Below are 24556 nucleotides of genomic sequence, written 5' to 3'. Positions count from 1 at the left end.
AATTCAGGTACAAATATAATAACATGGTGATACTTTTCATGATAAGAAGGAAAAAAACTGAATAAAGAACAAAAAAAGTTCTAATCAAGTCAAAATCAATTCAGAGAAAAATAAATAAATTTTCATAACATAATAATAACAGCTCAGGAATCTAATGTTCAGGCAACTTCTCCACCCTGAAGTCACCCTCCCTCTCTCAATTCTCATGGGTATTCTTATCCCACCCAATCCCCACACCACCCACTATGATGACAAACAAAAGGTAATAAAAAGCAATATCATCAAAATGATTGTCATCATCTGTTATCATTATTTTCATCACTTTTATTGTTGATAAGTTTTCACCTTAATATTGAACTGAATCAGTTGATTGTTATTTCATTCACAGAGTGATAATGAAAAGTTTTTAATGATAATTATATAAATACAATCACATGAATTGGATAACAGTGATTATAAATTGTAACAGTTGATTGTCATCAAAGTGATGTTATTATTATTATCATGATCATGGTGTCTCCAGTTGGATAATGATGATGATTTTTAATGATGTACGATAATAAATCTTGAACAATTTAACATCACTCTTGTGTCCAAGTCCTTAATTGTTGGTTAAATTTATTTTTCTAATATGTATTTTCTTGTTTATATCAACAATACCTGGGAATTTAAAATCATGTTGATTTTATTAAACAGGGAGTGGAAAAGGAGGAGGAGGAGGAGGTAAAGGGCGGTGGGTTAACCCACCACCTAAATCATGTCACTCGGTGTGTAACTACAATCGTTTCCTTTGAGTCTCAAATTTCATGGTAGATTCAGTTGAGCTGTTGATGGATTTTTTTAATATGTACAATCAACTTTAAACGTGATATGAGTTGATAATCATTTTAGATTAATGTTCATTTATGATTCAGTTTACACCATGAAAATTTTGCTCTCTTCTTTCATGGTAAATTCATTTATATACAAATACATATAAATATCTATATTATCGTCTGTAGTTATTACTGTTGTGTTTAAGTTAATGTTTTCAAATTGAATTGAATTAAATATTCATCATCACCATGAGCATAATAATATAACCATCATGATGATGAACAAAATGTTTCCAATTTTATTAAATCATTGGATTGACTCTCAATTAGTAACAACTTTTTCTCTCCAGCTTTTTATATTCTAAAGCCGATTTTTTTTTCTATCAAAATCTTATTAGAAAAGAAAACTTTCCAAACTTTTAAAATTCTCAATTGTAATTTACTTTTTTCTATCCTTTCATTTTCTCCAGGTAACAACAACAATCAAATAGGATCCTCATGTTATCAAGCCACTTGATCAGCTTAATTATTGCCCAAATGATTGAGTAATTAGTTGATTAGTTACAAGAAGAAACAAAGAAAAACAAAACTCAATTTCAAAGAAAAAGAGAGAGAGAAAAAAGTTCTAACTGAAATAATTTCTCTCCCACAGAAAGTTACCTGTTGATATATAACATGTTACAGTAGATGGCTATGAGAAACATCAACAATCAACAATCAACCCAACAACAACTCCAACAACACCACCACCACCACCACCACCACCAACAACAACAACAACAACAACCAAGAACCAGCAACAACAGAAACATTAATATGACTTTTCCTAATGTAATATAAATACAAGATATTATTAATATATAAATATAAGATAAATATAAACACTTACCTGTTGGTGGGTATTCAATCAACTTGAAATAAAAGCATACCCACCATTAGAATCATCAGAAATATAGCAAAACCCATTACAAATCCATTATAAAGGGAGAAAAAGTAAAATATTATAAAAATATATAAGAAAAGAGGAATCGAAAAAAAAAAATTGGAAAAAGACTAGAGTAGAGGTGGAGTAGAAAAGGTTGAGACTGAACTTTTCATAAGATATTGATTCAATTACACCCACTTCCTGCCTTCTATTATCCTGAAATTAGATGTGAATACACCCTGAATATGAGATTTCAAGTTATTCAGCTTCAATCAGGATCATCGTCATCATCATCATTTCCATGATGATGGTTAAAACTGTTTCTGGAGAAGAGGAAAAAAGTTTCATTAACCATTAGACTAAAAATTTATCAACAATTAAAACTTTTTAAATCGTTGTAACAATTAACCAGAAAGAAACGAGAAGGAGGAAAAGTGAATATAAAAATTCAACGATAAACTAACTGGACATTCACTTGTGGTCAGTTTTTCAATGCCTGCGAGGAAAGGACTTTTAGCTCCACAAAATACTTTCCTTGATACAATAGCAACTCGATTTGATGGAACTCGTAAGTACCACACCCAATGGTCAATTATCTAAATACCTTAACCATTGATTATCCATTTAATAGCTATAAACGATTCTGAATTCACTGAATTTTTTATATAACCAGAACTTTTTGCTTTTTTCTTACATATGAAATATCAAAAAAAAACGAAACTAAGTAAAGCAAAATAATAATAATATAAATACACTACATCATCATGATGAGAGAGTTACTCTTGTTGTTCAGTCAAGATTGAATCATTTTTGGGTAATATCTGTGTGTTTACCCTGAGGGCAATTCTCATCAAATTAATATGATTACATTGAGTTTTCATGGGATAAGATGGGAAAATAATAACTCTACTTTTCTGACTAGTGAAACAAACATATTATATTGATATAGTAAACTTATTATTATGTCATTAATAATGATGATAATCATATTGAGGTTATGATTATTATGATTACTATTATATAAAACTAGAGTTATCATCATCATGGATCATGATGATATCATTATTACAACTGAATGGTTGGGATTGTAAAACTAATTGTTTAATCATATTAATCAAGTAACAGGAATGAAAACTCAACTTTTTTTTTATGCTCAACAAGAAAAAAAAATAATATTATTATTATTATTGAATTTATCATGGAAACCAATTGGATATTCATTGAATGTAATAATCCTAATTACATGGAATTGAAATCATCAAGATTAATTTAGGATTAATGTATTTATCATCTATTTGGTATTGAATCATGAAAATGTTTACAAAGTTATCTCAGATTATCATGAATATTTTGTTGAGTGTTATTTTTTTTTGTTGTTTACTGTACAATAAATGATTACATATATTGACATTGAAGTGACACTTTTATTATTTGTTTGCATATCTGGTTTATCCTCTTCATCCCATGAGACAATATCCATCATCAGAATTATTCAGTTGACAAAATAGTTTTTCAATTCGTCAAAATGAAAGTTCAAGTTAACATGTTCAGGGTTATCCTTTTCATTTCATCCAATCTAAATTGATCATCACCAGAACTGGAAATAAGACACAATCAGGGGAGAGAGAGAGAGAGATGAAATTCACCTTGAGAAATTTTCTTTTGTCTATGAGAAATCACATGATGTATCATGAAAGATTTTCCCACTGAGAGCTAAGAATTATTCACAATTCTCAGTTTTATTTAATAGCCTCTGGTCTTATTTGGAATTCAATATAAAAAAAGGAAGAAAAAGTTTCTTTATTTTTCCATTTCCATCAATTGTTGATAGAATCAAATTGCGTCTGATCGATCATTCAAGATTCTTTGATGTTTAGTTATCTTTTTATGCTAAGATCATCATGTAAATTCAATAGTAAATGAACAGACACACACAGTCACTCACATGGAGAGATAAAGAAGGCAACAAAAGTTACAGGGTGGATAAGGAGAAAATCAGTGAATCAGGTTGGAGTTTATGAGGGAAATGAGTTATTGATTGATTTCTTAGGATAAACTTTATGATATTCAGAATCCAGGGGGAAAAAAGGTATTCAGAGCTGATATTCTGGTGATGTTGATAATGATGATGAAGATATACCATGAATATATATAAATGCTTACAGGATTGAAATGATGATGATTATGAGTATTATTATATAGATTAGTGGGTGGAAACATGAAGAATCCATTTTTCACCCTGGTGGAAATGCTGTCTCATGTGACTGGAAGACATAATGTAGATAATTATTATGAATCATTTTGAATAATTTCCCATAATCTGGATTCTTTCAGAATCAACATCATCAGCATTTCTCATCATCTAACACAGAATTCACCTTTCTGATTGCAGTTTATTAGAACTTTTTCCCTGGAATTCAGTTTATTCCAATTTTGCATGATAACACTTTTTTCTTTTTTTTTCTTTCTCACTCTTTACTCTTCATTCTTCATTCATGAGGCCTTCATGATCATCGGTTTTTGTATTTGCATCTTTTTGGAAACTTTTCCAAGTCTAAAAAGAGAAAAAAAGTTCATTACAATAACAGTTTATTTTCAATCTCTATCATGATAATTTTCATCATGGAATTGAAATCACCGAATCACGTGAGAATTTAATTTAATAAATATATTTATAAATCGTGTGTCATTTCAAGAATTACAATAATGATAATAATCAGAATAAGTCTTGACTAGTTAGCACAGTCATGGAATTGTTAGAACTTCATTTTCTCCACCCCAATCGAAGGGTGAAATTTCCATGTACTTTTGGAAAGTTATTCTAATAAAAAGTTTTTCTTTCTCTATTTTCAGATAGTAACTTTGTTCTCGGAAATGCTCAAGTCCCAAACCTTTATCCGATTGTCTACTGTTCTGATGGATTCTGTGAGCTCACCGGTTTCCCTCGGGCGCACATCATGCAAAAAGGATGTGCCTGTAGTTTCCTGTTTGGTGAGGAAACTTCCGAAGATCATAAGAAGTCAATTGACGAAGCTCTGGAAAATAAAACTGAACTTAAATTGGAAGTTCTTTTATACAAAAGAAATGGTAAGAGTAATAGTAACCTTTCACCTCTTGGACTTTTTTTCCAGATTAATTCGTATAAAAATTCAGAAATAAATTCAAGATGAGAAAAGTTTTTTGGAACTTTTTTCCTACTCTTATTTTGTATTATTATATTTCCTTAGCTATTCAACAGGGTAAAGAAAAAAAAATCAACTCGATAAACTGTTGTTTCCATAATTAATGTTTATCATTAAGTTAATTGTCATGATCAACATTAACTCACGTTCATTAATATAATCACCCTGAATGAATGAATCCATGATAATGATAATAATAATACTTATATCATAAAGTAAATAGAGTAAATTAATTCAATAATTATCACAATCAAGACAAGATATTGTTATTATTTTAGTTGTTGATTATTATGAGGACATCATTAAATGTTTGATTGTTAATTATTAGTATTTGTATTACCGAGGATGATTAGTAAATCAAATTGATAAAACGTGATCCAAATGATGAAAATAATAATCATTTCATCTAATATTTATAATCAATAATCAATAATCAAACAATTAACTGATAATAACAAGTTGAGGTTTACATTAATTGTCAGCAATCACTTTCTCAAGACATTTCAATATTTCAGTTGATTGTTGGACTCCATTTAATCACCATGATGATAACAATCATGATAATTACTCAGTACCCAGTGAAAATTTGAAACTTCACCAATGATGCTGACCATCAAATGACCTTGATATTAAAATATCACAATCGATTATCGTTACTGGAGATTTAGAATCTGAATAATCCGAAGCGAAAAGTTCAGAGCATGAGAAAAACTCTGATGAAATTCAGTGTATTTGAAACTGAATTAGAATCAAATTTAATTATAATTTATCCAGACAAAAAATTGTGAGATAATTAAACAATTTAAATAAATGTATATTAATTATTAATTACTAATCCTTTTCTGTTTGATCAGTTGATTGTCAATTAAGTTTGTATTATAACAAGGTTTCATAATGATTAATAATTAATCCAGGTTAATCCAATGGTAAAGAAGAGGGGAAAAGTTTTCTAATTACAATTTAATCTCATCAAACCATGTAAACGAGTATAAAGTTAATTATGATCATTAATTGTCTTCATGATTGAGATTATATTTTTTTTGTTAATCAGTTGGGTCCACTTGGTGTATGAGTGACCCATTTAATCAAAGTGACAATTGTGACAATTGTCATCCAATGAGATGAAAATTTGAATATGTCAACTTGATTGTAACTTAAATTGCTGTTGATCAACATCAAATCAACATCTCTCTCTCAGAGATTGATGATATTTAATTGATCATAATCAACGATTGAAACTAAATTAGCTCATTAAACATAAAGGTGTTCAATTGTCATCACATACACACAATCATCAATTGAATTAAATTAATTTATTCAGGTCACATTATAATCAGGTAATAAGCTCATGGTGATGATGATAATCAGGGTGAGCATTGTGTTAGAGTATTAATTGAATTGAATCCACCAAATGATAATGATTGATGATGATAATAAGTAAACACAATTGACTTAATTATCTTATACGAGATAAATACATAAATAATCAAATGGATTTACTATCAATGTATTTAACTGTAGTTTTGTGTGATGAAAATTTCATCATCTTCTAGTGATGATAATGATTAAATCAACATGATTGAATTTGCGATGATAAATTAATCAATACTATTGACTATTATTCAACAATTAACTGTTCAATCAATAGACAAAACTTTCAATCAGCTAGTTCAATGTTTCGTCTCATCAAATTGAAACGTTTACTTTTAATCATCTTCCAGATTAATTACAATCTAAATTAATGAGAAAACAAAAACTAAACAGGCACAAATTAACTCATTGATTTACTTGGTTAATTGTTGAGTAATAACATTGATAAGCTAAATTGTCAACAATTTACCCATTTTTTTGGTACATTGAGTTAAGCTAAATGTTAGATTGTTTCTGATTTCGGTTGGATTAACTGATCTGTTGAACATGATTAGTTAATTAAGTTCTTAATTTTTCTTATTTTCCTCTTGTCAACAATTAACTAATTAACGGAAAATAACCTTCAGGTTTACCCTTTTGGTGTCTACTGGACATTGTACCAATTAAGAATGAGAAACACGAGGTTGTCCTGTTTTTAGCTTCTCATAAAGATGTCACCAAATCAAAGATGGACGAAGAAGAGGAAGACAACAAATCATCACCGGATATTGATAGAGATGATGAAGATGAAGATGATTATGATGATGATCACCATCCTCGTCTTCCAGCCAGTCATTATCAGCGTAGACGGAGTCGAGCAGTTTTATATCAGCTCTCAGGTCACTATCGTCGTAGTGTCAGCATGAAATCAAAGTTAAAGTTAAATAATGTAAGTAAATGTAAACAATCAATTTCCAATCGTTGATTAACTGTAACGATCATTTTTCAGACTTTAATCAAAATGGTTCAAAATTTAGGTGATTAAAGTAATAACAGTAAATGCGAGCTTCATTAATCTGATGAAAGAAGCGATTAAACTAAAAGTAATTGTAATTACAATTTGAGAATCAATTGAGTGGATAAAATAGATTAAAATTAAGAGACGAAAAAGTGAAATTCCAATAATATTTAAATTCGAGAAGAAGGAGGAAACAAGTTCGATGCTTTAGAACTTTTTCCTTTGAACGATAAGTGATTAAGGATTATCTCACATTCCAAGAGGTGATAACTCAACTATCTATTCACCAAAGAGAGAATGAGAATAAACTGAACCTGGAACATAATCAACTAATTATCTCTTTCGATAGTTGGATGAACTTTGAGAACATAATCATCCTCATCATGACCCAATGAACTTTTTCTTTCACCTTTCAACCCTCTCTCTCTCTCTCTCAGAATCTATTACATTCATCGTCACTTCCGGAATATAAAGCAGCGACAATTAAAAAGCCTCGATTCATATTGTCACATTATGGAACTTTGAAAACTTGCTGGGACTGGTTGATATTGATCGCGACATTTTATGTCGCCATTGTTGTTCCTTATAGCGCTTCCTTCCGGGAAAGCAACGACACTCCAGCCACGATATATACCGATGTATTTGTCGAAATTGTCTTCATCATTGGTGAGAGAATTCAGATTAATCTGTTATTCATTCAATTTCCACTTCAATCCCATGAAAAGAAATCACATTTCCCCTTCTTCCCTGTAAACCTTATTTCCATCATCATCTCATCGTATTCATATTCGTATCTCAATTGAATCTATTGTTATCGTTTTCTTATATTTTTATTTCGTCAATTTGAACATTTCATGAAAGAAAAAAGTTTTTTTCCCAAAGAAAAGGAAAAAAATTTACCGTTATTATTACTTTTTCATGAGTATCATTAGTTTATATCCTCACATTCCCAATGTTCCCATTTTATATTATCACCATAAATATATAAACTATCGAGAGTGATAAAAGGTTGATAAAAAAGTTCTGATCATAATCATAAATACATATTTGGTTAATGTGATTAGTTGATTGTTTAATGTAATTGTCTTTTGATTTTTGCCTTTTCTGCTCATTGATTTCACAATTTACTTGACAGGATAAAAATTATCTCTCTGGACAATTAATAATGATGACAATTTAATCAGTAAATCTGATGAGGTGTCTAATTTAATAATCTTGTTTTAAGTGAGACAGTTTAATTTTTATATAATAATAATATCATTTAATTTGATTGTTGTCCCTAAATCGTAATGTATTACAATTTAACATTAACCATACACATTAGATAATCAAATAATTGTAATCCAATAAATTGATTGTTGATCAAATGTCAAATTGATTGGAAATCATTTGAACAATTTAATAACAATAGAAAGAGTTAAGAGTAAGTTGTTATTAGAAGTCGAAACTTTTTTTTGCAAAATCGTTCAAGGGAAAAAAACAAATTCGAGAAACTTTTTCGTTCTAACATTATGATTTTCGAGATTCACTTTTTTTTTATCTACGACAGGGCATTTTGTCAAGTTCCCAACAAGTTTTTCTTGAATAACTTTTCGTTTTTGAGTATTCAGAGCCCAAACTCGAGTTATGGGAATTTGAGTGATACTCGATTGTCATATTTTAATATCAAGATCATTCCGGCAATTCTATTAGGATAAGGTTTCAGCAACAATCGAATGACCTTGAAGCCGTAACCTATCAGAATGACCGGAATCACCTTGATATTTAGTTGAGATAAATGGTTATCATAAGAATAAGCAAATACATAAACTTTTATCGTTTCAATGTTTGGTCAAAAATTTTATTTCGACTTGACCTGATCCAAGAAGTGATTGATTAGTCTTTTTCTGATCATATTGTGAAATTTTCTCACATTTTCTTGAGATGAACAGTTGATCATAATGACTGCCAATGATCCAATTCCCAGTAATATGATTATGATGATGTCGAGTGTCTCTGGTGGTGATATGAACAGAAACAAGGAGAGAGACTGAGAGAAGAGAGGAAAATAAATGAACGAAACAAATAAATAAAAGGAATAAGCAAAAATGAATTGATTTAAGAATCGGTGATCATTAAGAAAAACAATTAAAAATTATTCTTATTTCATCATATTTGTATTTAGATAAATGGATCTCTCAAATAAACTCACTTTCGTAAGAAAGTTTGTCCCCGCTGTTGTTATGAATTAGCCTAAAGAAAAGTAATTAAACAAAACCTAATTGTAATTAACAGTACAATCGGAGTGATTTTGATTAACTTTTTTCTCTTGTCAAGTTTGACTTGATTGTTAATTTGAATTCTACTCAATTTCAAGATTTAATTGTCTTTTTAATTTGAAAGGTTTCCAAAAGTATAAAAAAAACTTGTAAGTCTTTTTTTTCCTCCTTGTTGACAACAATTAAAGCTGATTAATTAACTAAATACAAAATCTAATTTCACTTTTTGATTCTCATTTATTTATATATTGTTGTTGAGATTGTTTCAATTATTGTGATTAACTGATTGTAACTATTTTGATGATTTGACTTTTTGTTTCCAGTTAAATACATTGATTGTGTTAACGTTTCTTTTTTTGATTTTGTCTCATGTTTATCATTTGTCACCTTTGTGTTAACAATTTAATCAATTGAATAACAATTGAATCGGTTTATTGGTTTGATTCAAATCAATTGACTGACAGATTTCATGATTCTATTCATGGTAAGATATAGTTAAAGGTTTCAAATTGATTCCACCGGTGGGAATGTTGGCAAAAATTTCATCTAAAATCATCGATTGATTGATTTAAGTGATGAAAATTTATTCACTTCAATTCAATTTAAATTCAATTCTTTATCGTTGTTAACTTTACAAAGATTAACTGACAGTGTGAGTGTTATCATTATTATGAGTTCGAGGGTCTGACCAATGGTCAACCTATCATTTCGGATAAATTGTTGTTTCAAGTTTTTAAAGTGAAAAATAATGTTGCTCATTTTTTTCTGGTTTCAAAAAGTTTTATCTCATAATCAGTAATATATTAGCTTGATAATGACCATGGTAATGACCATCATCATGTCAATCACAGTTTGTCCTCCCTGGTACACCCAAAGGTGATGTTGTTTGGATAAACTTATTTCATCTCGATTTTTATCATCATAATGTTAAGATTAAGGTGGAGGAGTGAGTCTGAAAAATGATGATGAAGATAAATAGGTAGGAGGAGAAGTGAAAGAATAGGATGATGATGATGATGAGATTCACAATATAACTTGAGATGATGATGATGATGATGATTATGTTTTCTGTGGCTAAATTGTTGTCGATCCTTTTTAATCTGACCCAATGGAAAAGAGAAAGAGAAAAAGAAAATTCTTCTTTTCATCATCATCATTATCATCATTATCTTTAACATCTCTCTCTCTCTCTCTCTTTCCTGTCTCTTACTTTTATCTTCTTCAACCAGCCTCGTGTGAATTGATGATAAACCATAAATCATGATGAAACTTTCAGACTAATCATCCTGAAAATTGTGATAAATTTCATCTCCAATGATCATCATGACTTTGAAAAAAAGGTTTCACCCTGATGATGATAACATAACTTTCTCTTATCTTCATCTTCATCTTATCTTCATTAGTATCATTCTGGAAATTTCATCTTCCACTTTCATCTCTCTGTCTGTCTCTGTTTCTATCTCTATCTCTCTCTCTCTTTCCTGTCTCTTACTTTTATCTTCTTCAACCAGCCTCGTGTGAATTGATGATAAACCATAAATCATGATGAAACTTTCAGACTAATCATCCTGAAAATTGTGATAAATTTCATCTCCAATGATCATCATGACTTTGAAAAAAAGGTTTCACCCTGATGATGATAACATAACTTTCTCTTATCTTCATCTTCATCTTATCTTCATTAGTATCATTCTGGAAATTTCATCTTCCACTTTCATCTCTCTGTCTGTCTCTGTTTCTATCTCTATCTCTCTCTTCTTATCCTTTTATACCAAACTGAATTATTGAATCATCATGAACTCAATAAGTTGAATCTGAGATGAAACAATCAGGTTTCAATTCAATATAATGAAGATAAACAATCAAAATGAACCAAAATTTCAAACGAATATCAACTTAAAGTTTAATAATGAACTCGAACCAGAGGGAAGAAAATTTTAAGAATTCGAATGAAAAAAGTTCCATAAGATTATCTCCCTCCCTCACTCACTCTCTCTCTCTCACCTTAATCTTGACAAAATCTTGGAGTTAGATTTTATTTCTTACAACTGAACAAAATTTATTTCCTCAATTCAAGTTCCACTCTACAATAAGCTTACGGTGGAAACCTAATAATATGATGTAACATAACAATCCACCTCCCACCTCCCATTTCCCACCTTCATCTTAATCATCTTTTACAATATTACATCTTAGGAAATAATATCCTCATCTTCATCCCCACTTGATATCAAATAATAAAAGATATTGTTTTCATCTTCCCTCCTTCCACCACCTCCACCCACTTATCCTCATCATCATCATTACTTCATCCACCTTCATTGTAACACAATTTAGCTATACTCTTATCCATCACTTTCATCTTCATCTTCATCTTCATCTTCATCCTCCCTCACGATCATCATCCAAAGATGAAAAATATCATTTTAAAAGTTTCCAGTTTAATCATAGAGGGTTAAAGTATTAGAAATATGAGAAAATTTATCAAATCAACTTCCGGTAACAATTTGATCAACAAAAATGAAAGATGAAAATGATTGATTGTCACCTGAAACAATTAAATGAAACAGATGATTAAACATAAACCCACCCACTCACACCCATTCAAGATACATTATGACGATGATGATGATAACAGAAATACATACAAAGACAATTAACTAATCACTTAATTTCTCGTTAATCAAACAGATATAATGTTGAATTTCCGGACTACCTTTGTAAATAAAAAAGGTGAAGTGGTAACTAAATCAAAATCAATTGTAATTCATTACATTCGAGGTTGGTTTTTTTGCGATTTAATCGCCGCTCTGCCTTTTGACGTTTTGTACGCTGCTAATCTTTATACAAGGGTAAATATATTTCTCATCCCAGAACAATTAAAACAAATGATTAACTAATTGTACTCATCGAAACCTCTTAGAACACCTTAACCCATTTACTTAAATTGACTCGACTCCTGAGGTTGGCCCGATTGTTTGCCAAAATGGATCGGTACTCACAGTATAGTTACATCATTTTGACCTTATTGATGCTGATGTTTTCACTGGTCGCCCACTGGTTGGCCTGCATTTGGTACGTTATCGGTGTCGAGGAGCTTGAACATAACGAAGGCGCCTGGTCAGTGGGTAAGGAAACTAATCAACGAAAACAATAACAACAAATTTGCTTGACCATTGATACAACAACACAATCAATGTCTCTCTCTGGATGATTGTTGAACACAACTGATTGTTATATATCAGATTTATTTGACCATTGGTCAAACTCTAACTGTATTTTTCATCATCATTTTATCTCATGATCAATGGTCAACTATAACAATTGATTATATTGGTTAGGAGGAAGCAATATAACAATCAAATATTAGATAATTGAATTAATAAATGCTTAATCAATGTCCAGTGTTTTCTGTCAGTATGTCAAACATGATGATGACCATGAACATGATAGACAAACAAATGAAAAAAAAAGTGATGAGGTAACAATTGAATTGTTATCATCAATCATCATGAGGGAAGATGAAGATAGGAATGAAATATTATCGTAATGTTATCGTTTTATATTTATTATCAGAATGATAATGAAAATTTTCCAATTTTTTTCTCTCTTCGATTTTCTCATCAGGTTGGATTCCTCAACTTTCTAATCGTTTAAGTTACGATGTTTACAATACATCGGACATGTACTCTGCCTACACAACTGCCCTTTACTTCACTACAAGTAGCCTTACGAGCGTTGGTTTCGGTAATGTGGCCGCTAACACCAATGCCGAAAAGATATTCTCAGTCTTTAGTATGCTGATCGGTGCTCTTATGCACGCCGTTGTTTTCGGTAATGTAACCGCGATAATCCAACGGATGTATGCCCGTCGTTCACAATATCAGACCAAACTTCGTGACCTTAAGGAGTTTTTCCGCCTCCATCAGTTACCCAAACAGTTACGCCAACGAATGACCGAATATTTTCAAACGACTTGGTCACTTAATCACGGAATCGATGCTAACGAGGTTCGAACGAAGAAAAAAATTATACATCAACTTATAAACGAAATTTTCTCTTATCATAATATCGAGGAATAGATGATGATAATATATTATTAGTATCGAAAACTAATCATCGAGAAAAAGAAAAAGTTTAGGATCGTTTAGTTGATCGATTGTTCAACAAATTGCTCGACAATTAGTGAGAATAAGCTATTTACACTTGATCTGTTTTCTTCTATTTTTTCCTTGATTTCTAATTGGAAAATGTTATCAACCGATTATCATCAGATTATCGATTAAATGATTTTTCTTATGTTGATTGTTTTCTATCATCATCAATGTTCACTCGATGGAATCGATAATCTTTTTTTTCTCGTTTTTTTCGTGTTGTTTTCTCACCTTTTTCATTTTTCTTTTCTTTTGTTCAGATTCTTCGTGAATTTCCTGATGAACTTCGTGGTGATGTTTCGTTACATTTACACCGAGAAATCCTTTCATTGCCCATATTTGAAACAGCGCCGCAGGGATGCCTTAAGTTACTTTCAAGGCACATAAAGAGTAACTTTTGTGCTCCCGGTGAGTATTTACTTCATGATGGAGATGCACTTTCATATATTTACCTGGTCTGTAACGGGTCTATGGAGGTTTTGCAAAATTCAATGGTTGTGGCCATTCTTGGTAAAGGTGATCTTGTCGGCTGTGATATTCCCTCCTCCCTTAATCCGGAAGCATTGATTAAATCGTCAAGTGATGTTAAAGCTTTAACCTATTGTGACCTCAAATCTATACACATAAGTGGCCTACTTGAGGTACTTAAATTGTATCCCGAGTTTGCTGAAACTTTTTGCACGGAAATTATTCACGATCTTACCTTTAATTTGAGAGAAGGTCATGATGATGCCTATGGGGTAGGATTCTTTGGTGGTGGTGGAGGAGGAGGAGGTGGTGGTCTTGGTGGAGGTGGAGGTGGACGAGGAGATGGGTTTGGTGGTGGTGGTGGTGGTGGTCTTCATCCTGCTCATTCATTGACACTTCCTTCAATTTCTGAGGATGATGAAGATGATGAGGAGGAAGAAGCGGATGAAGATGATGATAATCAAGGTAATGATGAAGATGAGGAAGAAGATGATAGAGAAGAGCAAATTGGTGTAAATATTACGGATAAAAGTCGGTCTGATGATGAGAGTGAATCAGGTTCACCTCCGGTGGCATCACCGCCTCTTGGCCTGAGAGCTCGAAGTCGATCTGGAACTCGAACATGGAATTTACTTGGAAATGAATCATCGGGTGGGCAACAAGTTGACAATTTACTTTGTGACTCCAATCGATCACCGATCAATCAACCAAATCCAACACGAAGATCAGCATTAAAGTTTACTGGTTCTTCTTCCAACACCGGAGGTAAATCTCCAGCCACGAGTAACCATCATCACGGGAATTTGGAATCACCACCAACCAGAAAATCAAACGAAGGTAAAAGTGGCCGGAGAGAAAAGAAAAATCCAATCAAAGAAGGAAACAAAATGATTCGAACCGATTCTTCATCCGATCGAGAATCAATTGAACGTATCGATGGACAAATGAATTCAATTCGTCAAGATGTCGCTCGACTTTCCAATGATATGAGATTAACATTAACACTTTTACAGAAATTATCTTCCAACGATTCTTCTTGTCATCATCATCATCATCACCATCATGAAAGAACAACGGGACGAGGTCGAATAATCGACAAGACTCAATCACTCGGTGAATTAAGCGGCAAATCTGACGGATCAATTGCAAGTGCTCTTTCAACAGGATCACCTCGTGGATCGGCTTCCATCGGCGGAGGTCCTCTTTCAATGGAAGCCGAAGACGATTCAGTCAGCGGTGGAATCACAACCGAAGTTAACTTGACCACGATCAGCGGTTGTTCATCAGTCACCGGCGGTGCCGTTGGAACAAATTTACCAATGTATCCAATTGATTCCAACCTTCGATCAGGACTTTTAGATGAACCATCGACTAATTCTGATTCCGTGAATTCATCACTAATCACTCAGCGTAATAATAACTCAATGGAAATCAATCACCATCATCATCATAATAAGACAACAATTAACACCAATAATCATCATCGTCATTCATTACAAACCTCAAGTGCTACTCAAACCGATCGATGCCTACTCGATGAGTTACTTGCAAAACTAAACGATTCTGGTTCACCGCCACCCAATTCGGGTTATTCATCATCTTCATCCAATGAAGATAAAGTTAGACACCTGATGGGTTTACATTATCACCGGAATACTGAGGATTCTGAAAGTATTTCAGATGATTCAGTTTTAAAAAATTCTCTTACCATTCAAAGTATCACATCTTCCAGGGACGTTTCTCCCTTTAAAGGTTCACGAAATAGTTGGAACTTGGGGTTGGCTGAATCATCTTCATCTTCATCTCCTCCTCTTCCAATGCAATTAGAATCATCATCAACAATCATCAACAGATTATCACATCAACAACAACAACAACAATCTCTCATCTTATTCACCTTGTTACACTTTACCATTAACAGCAATTCCATCATCATCATTATCTTCATCATCGACAATAATAACAGCAAACCAATCGACAGGATTAACTAATGTTGGTCAATTAATTGATAATCGAGCAATTAATCCTAATCAATTGCGATCAATTCCTAATCAATTCAATTCTGGTCAAGTCTCTGTTAATACAGTTAATGAAGGTTTAGATCAATGTGCAATTAATATTGATTATGGTAATTTAACTACATCATCTTCTTCCTCATCATCATCAACCGCAACAACCACAATTTCAGTTAGACGGAAACTATCAACTGAATTGTGATCAACAATTAACAAGGAGAAAAAGTTCTGATAATAAAAATTGTTCTAAAATTGTGATCGATATATAATATTATAAATATAATGATTATAATTATCATTTATCACTCGAAATCTATTATTACAATTTAATGTAAATTTCATTAACCATTTATGTACCTGATAAATATGATTAATATTTAAGTTGAAACAATGAGTTTTTAAACAATCATTTCATTTAGTTACATTTTATGATTGTTTCAGTTTGATTGAGTTGATTGGAAGAGTTAATTGTTGATTGGATTAAATCTTAGCTTTTCTTTTTCTAAAACTCAACAGATACATCTTTCTCGAAAGAAGCGAACAGTTCCTCGTCGAAATCATATTCCGCATCAGTGTAGTTACCATTTTCCACATCAAAATGATCTTTAATCGATTGATCTTTTAGATTCTCTTCAGGAATATCAAGTTCCGGGTATAGTAAAGGTGGTAAAAGTGGAGGAGTGAAACAAGATGCTTCCACCATATCATCACCAGTTTCATCTTCATCATCACTGAACAATTGATCAAAGTTGAATTTATCCACTAATTTGGTTCCAATTATTTTACGTTTCTCACTTGTATCATTATTATTATGATTATGATTATTGTGATTATTGTGATTATTGTTGTTATTATTGTAGATTAGATTAGCGATTTTGAAACTGTGATTATTTCGGGAATTTTGTACATTCACGTTGGCGGCAATGTTGTTGGCGTTATTATTATTGTTGCTGTTTCCCAGGATGCTGATCTTTTTTCTCATTGCTGATGTTACAGATCCATCATTTTGATAGTTTACCTTTAAACTAGAATTGATTTTGTTGTTGTTGTTGTTGTTGTAAAGATCATGCAAAGATAAAAAGGCTTTAACACTTGTCTTATTCCCGATTGCTTTAACGGTTGTCGATCCAGGGGTGAGTGTGATTAGTTTTGATGATGTGGGTGGTGTTAGAGATGGATAAACAGGATAAGATGAATCACAAATGCTATTGTCACTTGGAACATTTTGAATTTCTTCATCATCCTCAATCCACTTTGGTAGAGACTTCATCACATTGAATAAATCTTTAAAATTATCTTCTTGTTTAAGATGACTTTGATGTGTATTAGAAGCGATATGCTAAAAAACAAAAAAACAAAAAAACAAAAAACAATCAGAAACATAACGAATTAGATTATTATTATTATTATTATACTTAATTATGATCGTTTTCAAATGATTAACTTACTTCATTCATGTTTATAAATGTTATTCCACATATCTCACAATATTGCAAAGTATCTGGTTTCCGAACTGGTCCATTATTTATTCTGAGATCATTAATCCGTTGATTTGTACTTGGTTTCGGTGTATCACCACGCAGTTCGGGTGTTGGAGGCATTTTACTAGATAAATTGGCTAATCCACCAGTTTCATTTGTTGTTGGATTATTGTTATTATTTCTTGCATTATTTATATCACCAATTGATGAGGTTCTTTTCACTTTTGAAGGTGGGATGAATGGACACACAACTGGCTCAGTATCGACATATATTTGAGGCCATTCTGTGAATTGTCTGTAAGAAGGTTTATATTTTTCTTCCATATCCTCAACTTTGATAAAATTTCCTTGAAAATATTTAACAGCTTTTTGTGAGGTTATTGGCTTACGAGAAGTTAATTTGTCTCTTTCATCAATATATTGAAGACAAAATTCTAAAAATGTTTGTGCTGACAATATTTTGATACCACGACGATTAGCAAGTTCGATAACATCGATATTATGTTCATTTGTATTACTACTGCTGGGAAGAGGTTGAGCAGCAAGTGCGAATTGTTTACCCCGAGGCTAAAACAAAAACAAAGAGATAGAAAGAGATAACACAAATGAGATAAAAGAATAATAATACAAAGATATGGTTCCATCAAACAATACACACAGGACAGAATATAAAAAAAAATAATCGACTCACCAATAAATCATTAATCTTTTTACTTGGTGTTGTTCCTTGTGGTGGTGCTTCCTGACCATTAGTTAATTTATCTCTCAACAACTGATCTCTCGATTGTCGATCAGTAATCACATATTTCACTTCTTTTGAATCAAGAAATTCACTAACCAACTGCCAGAAAAGAATAAAACAAAGCACATTGAATTTAGAATAGAAAAAAAAACGAAAGAGAATAAAAAAAAATAATCACTTACCCCTCCTAATTTGGTTAAATAAGATTTCAATCTGTTTCTATTCTGGTGACTTTTCACATCGAGGTAAAAGACTCGTTTCTTAAATGGATGTTTGGAAACTGAATCTTTATCCATAATTCCAAAAAGCCTAAGACAATCACAGGTTAAAACAATTAAACAATTTAAAAAAGAAAACAAATCAACTCAATCATTGTTTATCTGATGGAAAGACCCGGGCTAATGTTTTCCCTCTTCTCACTCACCGCGAATGAAAATTTCCCTGTTCAAAATAATCGATTTATATTAACCGATTCTCTTCGATTAACGAACATCGAACTTTTTATTCTCTCATAAGCCCAATGTTAACTTCGATTATTCAAATCGATTATTTTCTTACATTCAATTAGATTGTTAATGAAAAATCGATCATCAATCATAAATCCGATTAAACTTTCAACCGACAGAAAAATGATCATCATTGCCATCTAGTGAATTGCCTGGTAACCCATAAATTAATTAAAAATGATTTATGAGATTAACTGATTTATCAAAAGATTAATTTCGTTGATTGTGATGATGGTGATAAAAATAAAACTCTTTGTATTTGTTTGTATTGAGAATTTATTTTTAATTTCTTGACCTTAACTTCAGCTATACAATTTGCAAATTACACCAATTTAGCACAACAATCAGTGTCAACAATTAGTTGATTTCAACAACTATAACATTAGAAGGAAAGAAGAAAAGTTTTCTCAATCTATTTCAATTGTAATTGAAAAATTTCAGCTTAGATTTATGAGTCTAATTCAATGGAAGCCGAAGATGATTCATGGTCCAAGTCAACTTAATTACGATCAGCGGTTGTTCATCAATCACCGGCGGTGGAAATTGAAAATTGGCAAATTGACCGGCACTCAGCTTAATAGTAACTCTATGTGATGATTTGTTAATTGCGGATAATGAATAATAGATTGTTTGGTTTATTGTTATTCTTTTTTAACAACAATTAACTTATTCTTTGATTGGCTTGATATCCTTTTAATTGTATAAGAGTTTAAGGTCAAAAAGTAAAGTAATAAATAATAAATTCTGAACTCACTTTAAGTTGAATTCTCATTTTTATCGTCAAGAATTGAAAAAGACTTGATTTTTCACAATTTTATACATATGAATTATTATTAAATCGGCAAAGAAAAAGTTGATTGTGTTGATGATTATCGTTAATCCAGTGAGAAAAAAGAGCTTGTTAATTAGTTACATTTTATGATTGTTTCAGTTTGATTGAGTTGATTGGAAGAGTTAATCGTTGATTGGATTAAACCTTAGCTTTTCTTTTTCTAAAACTCAACAGATACATCTTTCTCGAAAGAAGCGAACAGTTCCTCGTCGAAATCATATTCCGCATCAGTGTAGTTACCATTTTCCACATCAAAATGATCTTTAATCGATTGATCTTTTAGATTCTCTTCAGGAATATCCAGTTCCGGGTATAGTAAAGGTGGTAAAAGTGGAGGAGTGAAACAAGATGCTTCCACCATATCATCACCAGTTTCATCTTCATCATCACTGAACAATTGATCAAAATTAAATTTATCCACTAATTTGGTTCCAATTATTTTACGTTTCTCACTTGTATCATTATTATGATTATTGTTATGATTATTGTGATTATTGTTGTTATTATTGTAGATTAGATTAGCGATTTTGAAACTGTGATTATTTCGGGAATTTTGTACATTCACATTGGCGGCAATGTTGTTGGCGTTATTATTATTGTTGCTGTTTCCCAGGATGCTGATCTTTTTTCTCATTGCTGATGTTACAGATCCATCATTTTGATAGTTTACCTTTAAACTAGAATTGATTTTGTTGTTGTTGTTGTTGTTGTAAAGATCATGCAAAGATAAAAAGGCTTTAACACTTGTCTTATTCCCGATTGCTTTAACGGTTGTCGATCCAGGGGTGAGTGTGATTAGTTTTGATGATGTGGGTGGTGTTAGAGATGGATAAACAGGATAAGATGAATCACAAATGCTATTGTCACTTGGAACATTTTGAATTTCTTCATCATCCTCAATCCACTTTGGTAGAGACTTCATCACATTGAATAAATCTTTAAAATTATCTTCTTGTTTAAGATGACTTTGATGTGTATTAGAAGCGATATGCTAAAAAACAACCAGAAACATAGTGAATTAGATTATTATTATACTTAATTATGATCGTTTTCAAATGATTAACTTACCTCATTCATGTTTATAAATGTTATTCCACATATCTCACAATATTGCAAAGTATCTGGTTTCCGAACTGGTCCATTATTTATTCTGAGATCATTAATCCGTTGATTTGTACTTGGTTTCGGTGTATCACCACGCAGTTCGGGTGTTGGAGGCATTTTACTAGATAAATTGGCTAATCCACCAGTTTCATTTGTTGTTGGATTATTGTTATTATTTCTTGCATTATTTATATCACCAATTGATGAGGTTCTTTTCACTTTTGAAGGTGGGATGAATGGACACACAAATGGATCAGTGTTTACATATATTTGAGGCCATTCTGTGAATATTTTTGCAGAAGGTTTATATTTTTCTTCCATTTCTTCAACTTTAATAAAATTTCCCTTAAAATAAGTAATAGTCTTTGTTGAGCTTGATGACTGACGAGAAGGTAATTTATCTTTCTCATTAATATAACCCAGACAAAATTCTATAAAAGTTTGTGCTGACAATATTTTGATACCACGACGATTAGCAAGTTCGATAACATCGATATTATGTTCATTTGTTGTATTACTACTAGGAGGAGGTTGAGCAGCAAGTGCGAATTGTTTACCCCGAGGCTAAAACAAAAACAAAGAGAAAATGAATACAATAAATAAGATAAAAAAAATCATAAAGATATGGTTTCCAATGGCGGGATAGAATATATATAAAGAATTTTTTACTCACCAATAAATCGTTAACCTTTTTACTTGGTGTAATTCCTTGAGTTGGTCCATCTTGACCATTTGGAATTTTTTCTCTTACCAAATCTTTCGATTGTCGATCAGTAATCAGATATCTCACCTCTTTTGAATCAAGAAATTCACTGACCAACTGCAAGAGGAGAACAAAAACCAACATAAACAGACAAAGCACATTAGAATACATGTGACAAAAAAAAGGAAACCGAATAAAAAAGGCACATTGAATTTAGAATAGAAAAAAAAACGAAAGAGAATAAAAAAATAATCACTTACCCCTCCTAATTTGGTCAAATAAGATTTCAATCTGTTTCTATTCTGGTGACTTTTCACATCGAGGTAAAAGACTCGTTTCTTCAACGGATGTTTAGTAACCGAATCTTGAAACATAATTAAAAAGAATCAAAGTAAATCACAGGCAATTAGAAGAACAATTAAAAAAGAAAACAAATCAACTCAATCATTGTTTATCTGATGGAAAGACCCGGGCTAATGTTTTCCCTCTTCTCACTCACCGCGAATGAAAATTTCCCTGTTCAAAATAATCGATTTATATTAACCGATTCTCTTCGATTAACGAACATCGAACTTTTTATTCTCTCATAAGCCCAATGTTAACTTCGATTATTCAAATCGATTATTTTCTTATATTCAATTAGATTGTTAATGAAAAATCGATTATCAACCATAAATCCGGTTAAATTTTCGATTTCGGTTATCGACTCTTCTTAACTCAATAGAAAACCAGATGATCATTGCCATCTAGTGAGCTCCAAGGTAACTATTGGTCAGAACTCTAATCAACAGATTAGAGACAATTAATTAATTTCAGTTTATTAAAATTTGAGAAAAACAATTGGATTTCTAAGATTGTGATTAGTTTATTTTCAAGTTCGAGTTTATGGTTTAGATAATTTAATTACATTCGATTCATAGATTAAGTCTAACGTGAGTCCAATTTGAATTTCTAACAGTTGAGTTTAATTGTTTTGTCGACAATTTAATCATTGATTAGAATTGATTAACTAATAGTATTAGGATTCGCTTATTCGTATCAATTAACTTGTTAATTTGACAAAATTGTGAAATAAATCTTGATGTTCATCAATCAATCACCAACAATTAGCTAATCATTTGATGATGATGATGAACAATCTAACTAATTATTACAATAGAATCAATTTAATTAACAGTTTGTAAGATGAATTTAAATTGATAATTTTGATCGACTCAATGATCAAGACTTGAAATTGATTGTTGATTGTGATTTCAAAGTAAATTAATCTCATCTAATTACCTTGAGGCTAAATTAAATCAAGGTGTAATTTAGTATTAACTGTGATCATTAATTTTAATGATGAAAAGCGGAAAACAAATTAAACACAACAACAATTTACCAACGATTGGGACAATTTAAAGGTTGTAGCAATTAAAATTAATGGTTAATCATCATCATCAGACTTGTAATTAATTTAGGAGATAATCATTATTTCAACAATTAACGTTTACCTTTTTTTTTTACTGTTGATTAACACTGGTGGTGATTTGTTTTAATCATTGAGTATTAATTGTTTCTCTAAATTGTAACCTTGACGATGTAAATTTAATTGATTTAAAAGATTAACTCATTTAACAATTAGATTAACAATTAATTGTGTTGATTGTGATAAAAACAAAACTCTTTCTGTTTGTATTGAGAATTTATTTTTAATTTCTTGACCTTAACTTCAACTATACAATTTGCAAATTACACCAATTTAACACAACAATCAGTGTCAACAATTAGTTGATGTTAACAACAATTTAATAGAAGAAAAGTTTTCTCAATCAATTCCAATTCTAATTTCAATTGAAAATTTTCATCTAAAATTAGATTTTCACCTTTGAAAAGTTCATTTCGTGAGTTAACTGGTTACTCTTTTTTCTGATTATCATGATTAACTAAAGTACCGTTACAATCAACGATCAATATTTAACAACAATTAACTAATAAAATCGAATCCAATTGTATTGATAATCAAAAATGACCCAGAGAAAGGTAAAAATACCCTAAAGATCAGAATTAGATCAACAATCAAATCGTAGAATCAAATTAATATCAACTAGAGGAAAATCAATACTTGAAATTGATTGGAAAACTTTTCAACTAATCAACTAATTGTTACCAACAATTAAAAGTGAACAAAAAAGGTAAACATTTAGGTGAGAGAAAGAAAGAGGCAAATTAAAAAAAAAATGAGAGAAAATTAATTGTTACAACAATCAACATGTAAAAGAAAATTAGAATTAATCATCAATTACAATTTGAAATTCGTGTATCAACAAAATCTAATTGTGGTCAGTTAGAAACTGACCATAAGTGAAAGAGAAACTTTCAACATCTCTTTGTTTTTACCTCAACTGAATTAAATTTAATTCACTAATCATAATGGTGTAGATGTTAATCTTAAATCATGTTAATCGAGAATCTTTTAATCATGTTAACAATTTAGCTAACTAAAAGTTACTTGTCCAATTGAATGTATTAAAACTGAGATGAAATTGTTGATCAACAATTTAACAGAAAAAAAAAATTAATTCGCTTGTCAATTTAAATCAACAATTATCACTCAAAGAGAAACTTAATTACCATTGGCAATAATATATAATTAGAATACCTTTTACCTTGATTGTTACATGACAACAATTCATTGATTTAGTTAATAGATTATGATGATTACTTTTGAAAAAGTTTAAAAATAGTTTCGATTAACTTGAAAGTAAAGTTTTTCCTTCAATAGTTACAAAGAGAGTGACCTCATTTTTACCTGACCAGTGACCAGTTTACCTTGAAAATTAATGTTCTAGGTTCACCTAAGGCAGATGAAGATGAAGATGATGATGAGGATGATAAGATGATGATAGAATTTATTTTTAAATTTTTTCTCTATTCAAAATTAATCCAAACTTAAAGTTTAGAACTTTTTTTTTCCTCTTCATCCTCCCAACCCGCAACCTCTGATCATTTTATTATTATTAT

The 24556-nt window shown here is 30.9% G+C and overlaps 3 protein-coding genes across 4 annotated transcripts in view; 1 reads left to right on the top strand and 2 right to left on the bottom strand.

The window, feature by feature from the left end:
- Positions 1-16576, top strand: part of LOC128396745 (potassium voltage-gated channel subfamily H member 8-like) — a 44486-nt gene extending 27910 nt beyond the window's left edge. Inside the window, exons 2-9 of one of the 2 annotated variants that reach the window (XM_053357352.1) lie at positions 1468-2308; positions 4594-4827; positions 6920-7221; positions 7728-7956; positions 12240-12400; positions 12472-12676; positions 13176-13558; positions 13963-16576. In XM_053357352.1, coding sequence (XP_053213327.1) covers positions 2233-2308; positions 4594-4827; positions 6920-7221; positions 7728-7956; positions 12240-12400; positions 12472-12676; positions 13176-13558; positions 13963-16161 — 3789 coding nt within the window. In that variant the 5' untranslated portion in view covers positions 1468-2232 and the 3' untranslated portion in view covers positions 16162-16576. Of the gene's footprint in view, positions 1-1285; positions 2309-4593; positions 4828-6919; positions 7222-7727; positions 7957-12239; positions 12401-12471; positions 12677-13175; positions 13559-13962 lie in introns of both variants that reach the window. The other variant, XM_053357351.1, reaches the window with a different exon arrangement.
- Positions 16450-18843, bottom strand: LOC128396746 (transcription factor mef2A-like). Its single transcript, XM_053357353.1, has 4 exons — positions 18591-18843; positions 18358-18507; positions 17634-18233; positions 16450-17524 (listed from the first exon to the last, which is right to left on the bottom strand). The coding sequence occupies exons 1-4, from the start codon at positions 18702-18704 to the stop codon at positions 16688-16690; spliced, it is 1701 nt and encodes a 566-aa protein (XP_053213328.1). The 5' UTR covers positions 18705-18843; the 3' UTR covers positions 16450-16687.
- A 794-nt stretch (positions 18844-19637) lies between these two features.
- Positions 19638-22057, bottom strand: LOC128396748 (transcription factor mef2A-like). The gene is made up of 4 exons (XM_053357354.1): positions 21814-22057; positions 21524-21670; positions 20815-21414; positions 19638-20737 (listed from the first exon to the last, which is right to left on the bottom strand). The coding sequence occupies exons 1-4, from the start codon at positions 21925-21927 to the stop codon at positions 19907-19909; spliced, it is 1692 nt and encodes a 563-aa protein (XP_053213329.1). The 5' UTR covers positions 21928-22057; the 3' UTR covers positions 19638-19906.
- Positions 22058-24556: the final 2499 nt, after the last annotated feature.

This window comes from Panonychus citri, unplaced genomic scaffold (assembly GCF_014898815.1).
Source record: "Panonychus citri isolate SS breed McGregor unplaced genomic scaffold, ASM1489881v1 Contig00028, whole genome shotgun sequence".
Classification (NCBI taxonomy): domain Eukaryota; kingdom Metazoa; phylum Arthropoda; class Arachnida; order Trombidiformes; family Tetranychidae; genus Panonychus; species Panonychus citri.
This window is presented reverse-complemented; position numbering and strand designations above follow the sequence as displayed.

Excerpts from the sequence above, each read along its gene's own strand:
- LOC128396748 (XM_053357354.1), bottom strand. The coding sequence starts at position 21,927 with ATGTTTCAAGATTCGGTTACTAAACATCCGTTGAAGAAACGAGTCTTT. Across the intron at positions 21,671-21,813 it reads ATTTGACCAAATTAGGAGGG|TTGGTCAGTGAATTTCTTGA; the intron begins GTAAGTGATTAT and ends CTCCTCTTGCAG. Across the intron at positions 21,415-21,523 it reads AAAAGGTTAACGATTTATTG|CCTCGGGGTAAACAATTCGC; the intron begins GTGAGTAAAAAA and ends TTTTTGTTTTAG.
- LOC128396746 (XM_053357353.1), bottom strand. The coding sequence starts at position 18,704 with ATGGATAAAGATTCAGTTTCCAAACATCCATTTAAGAAACGAGTCTTT. Across the intron at positions 18,234-18,357 it reads AAAAGATTAATGATTTATTG|CCTCGGGGTAAACAATTCGC; the intron begins GTGAGTCGATTA and ends TTTTTGTTTTAG. Across the intron at positions 17,525-17,633 it reads CATTTATAAACATGAATGAA|CATATCGCTTCTAATACACA; the intron begins GTAAGTTAATCA and ends TTTGTTTTTTAG.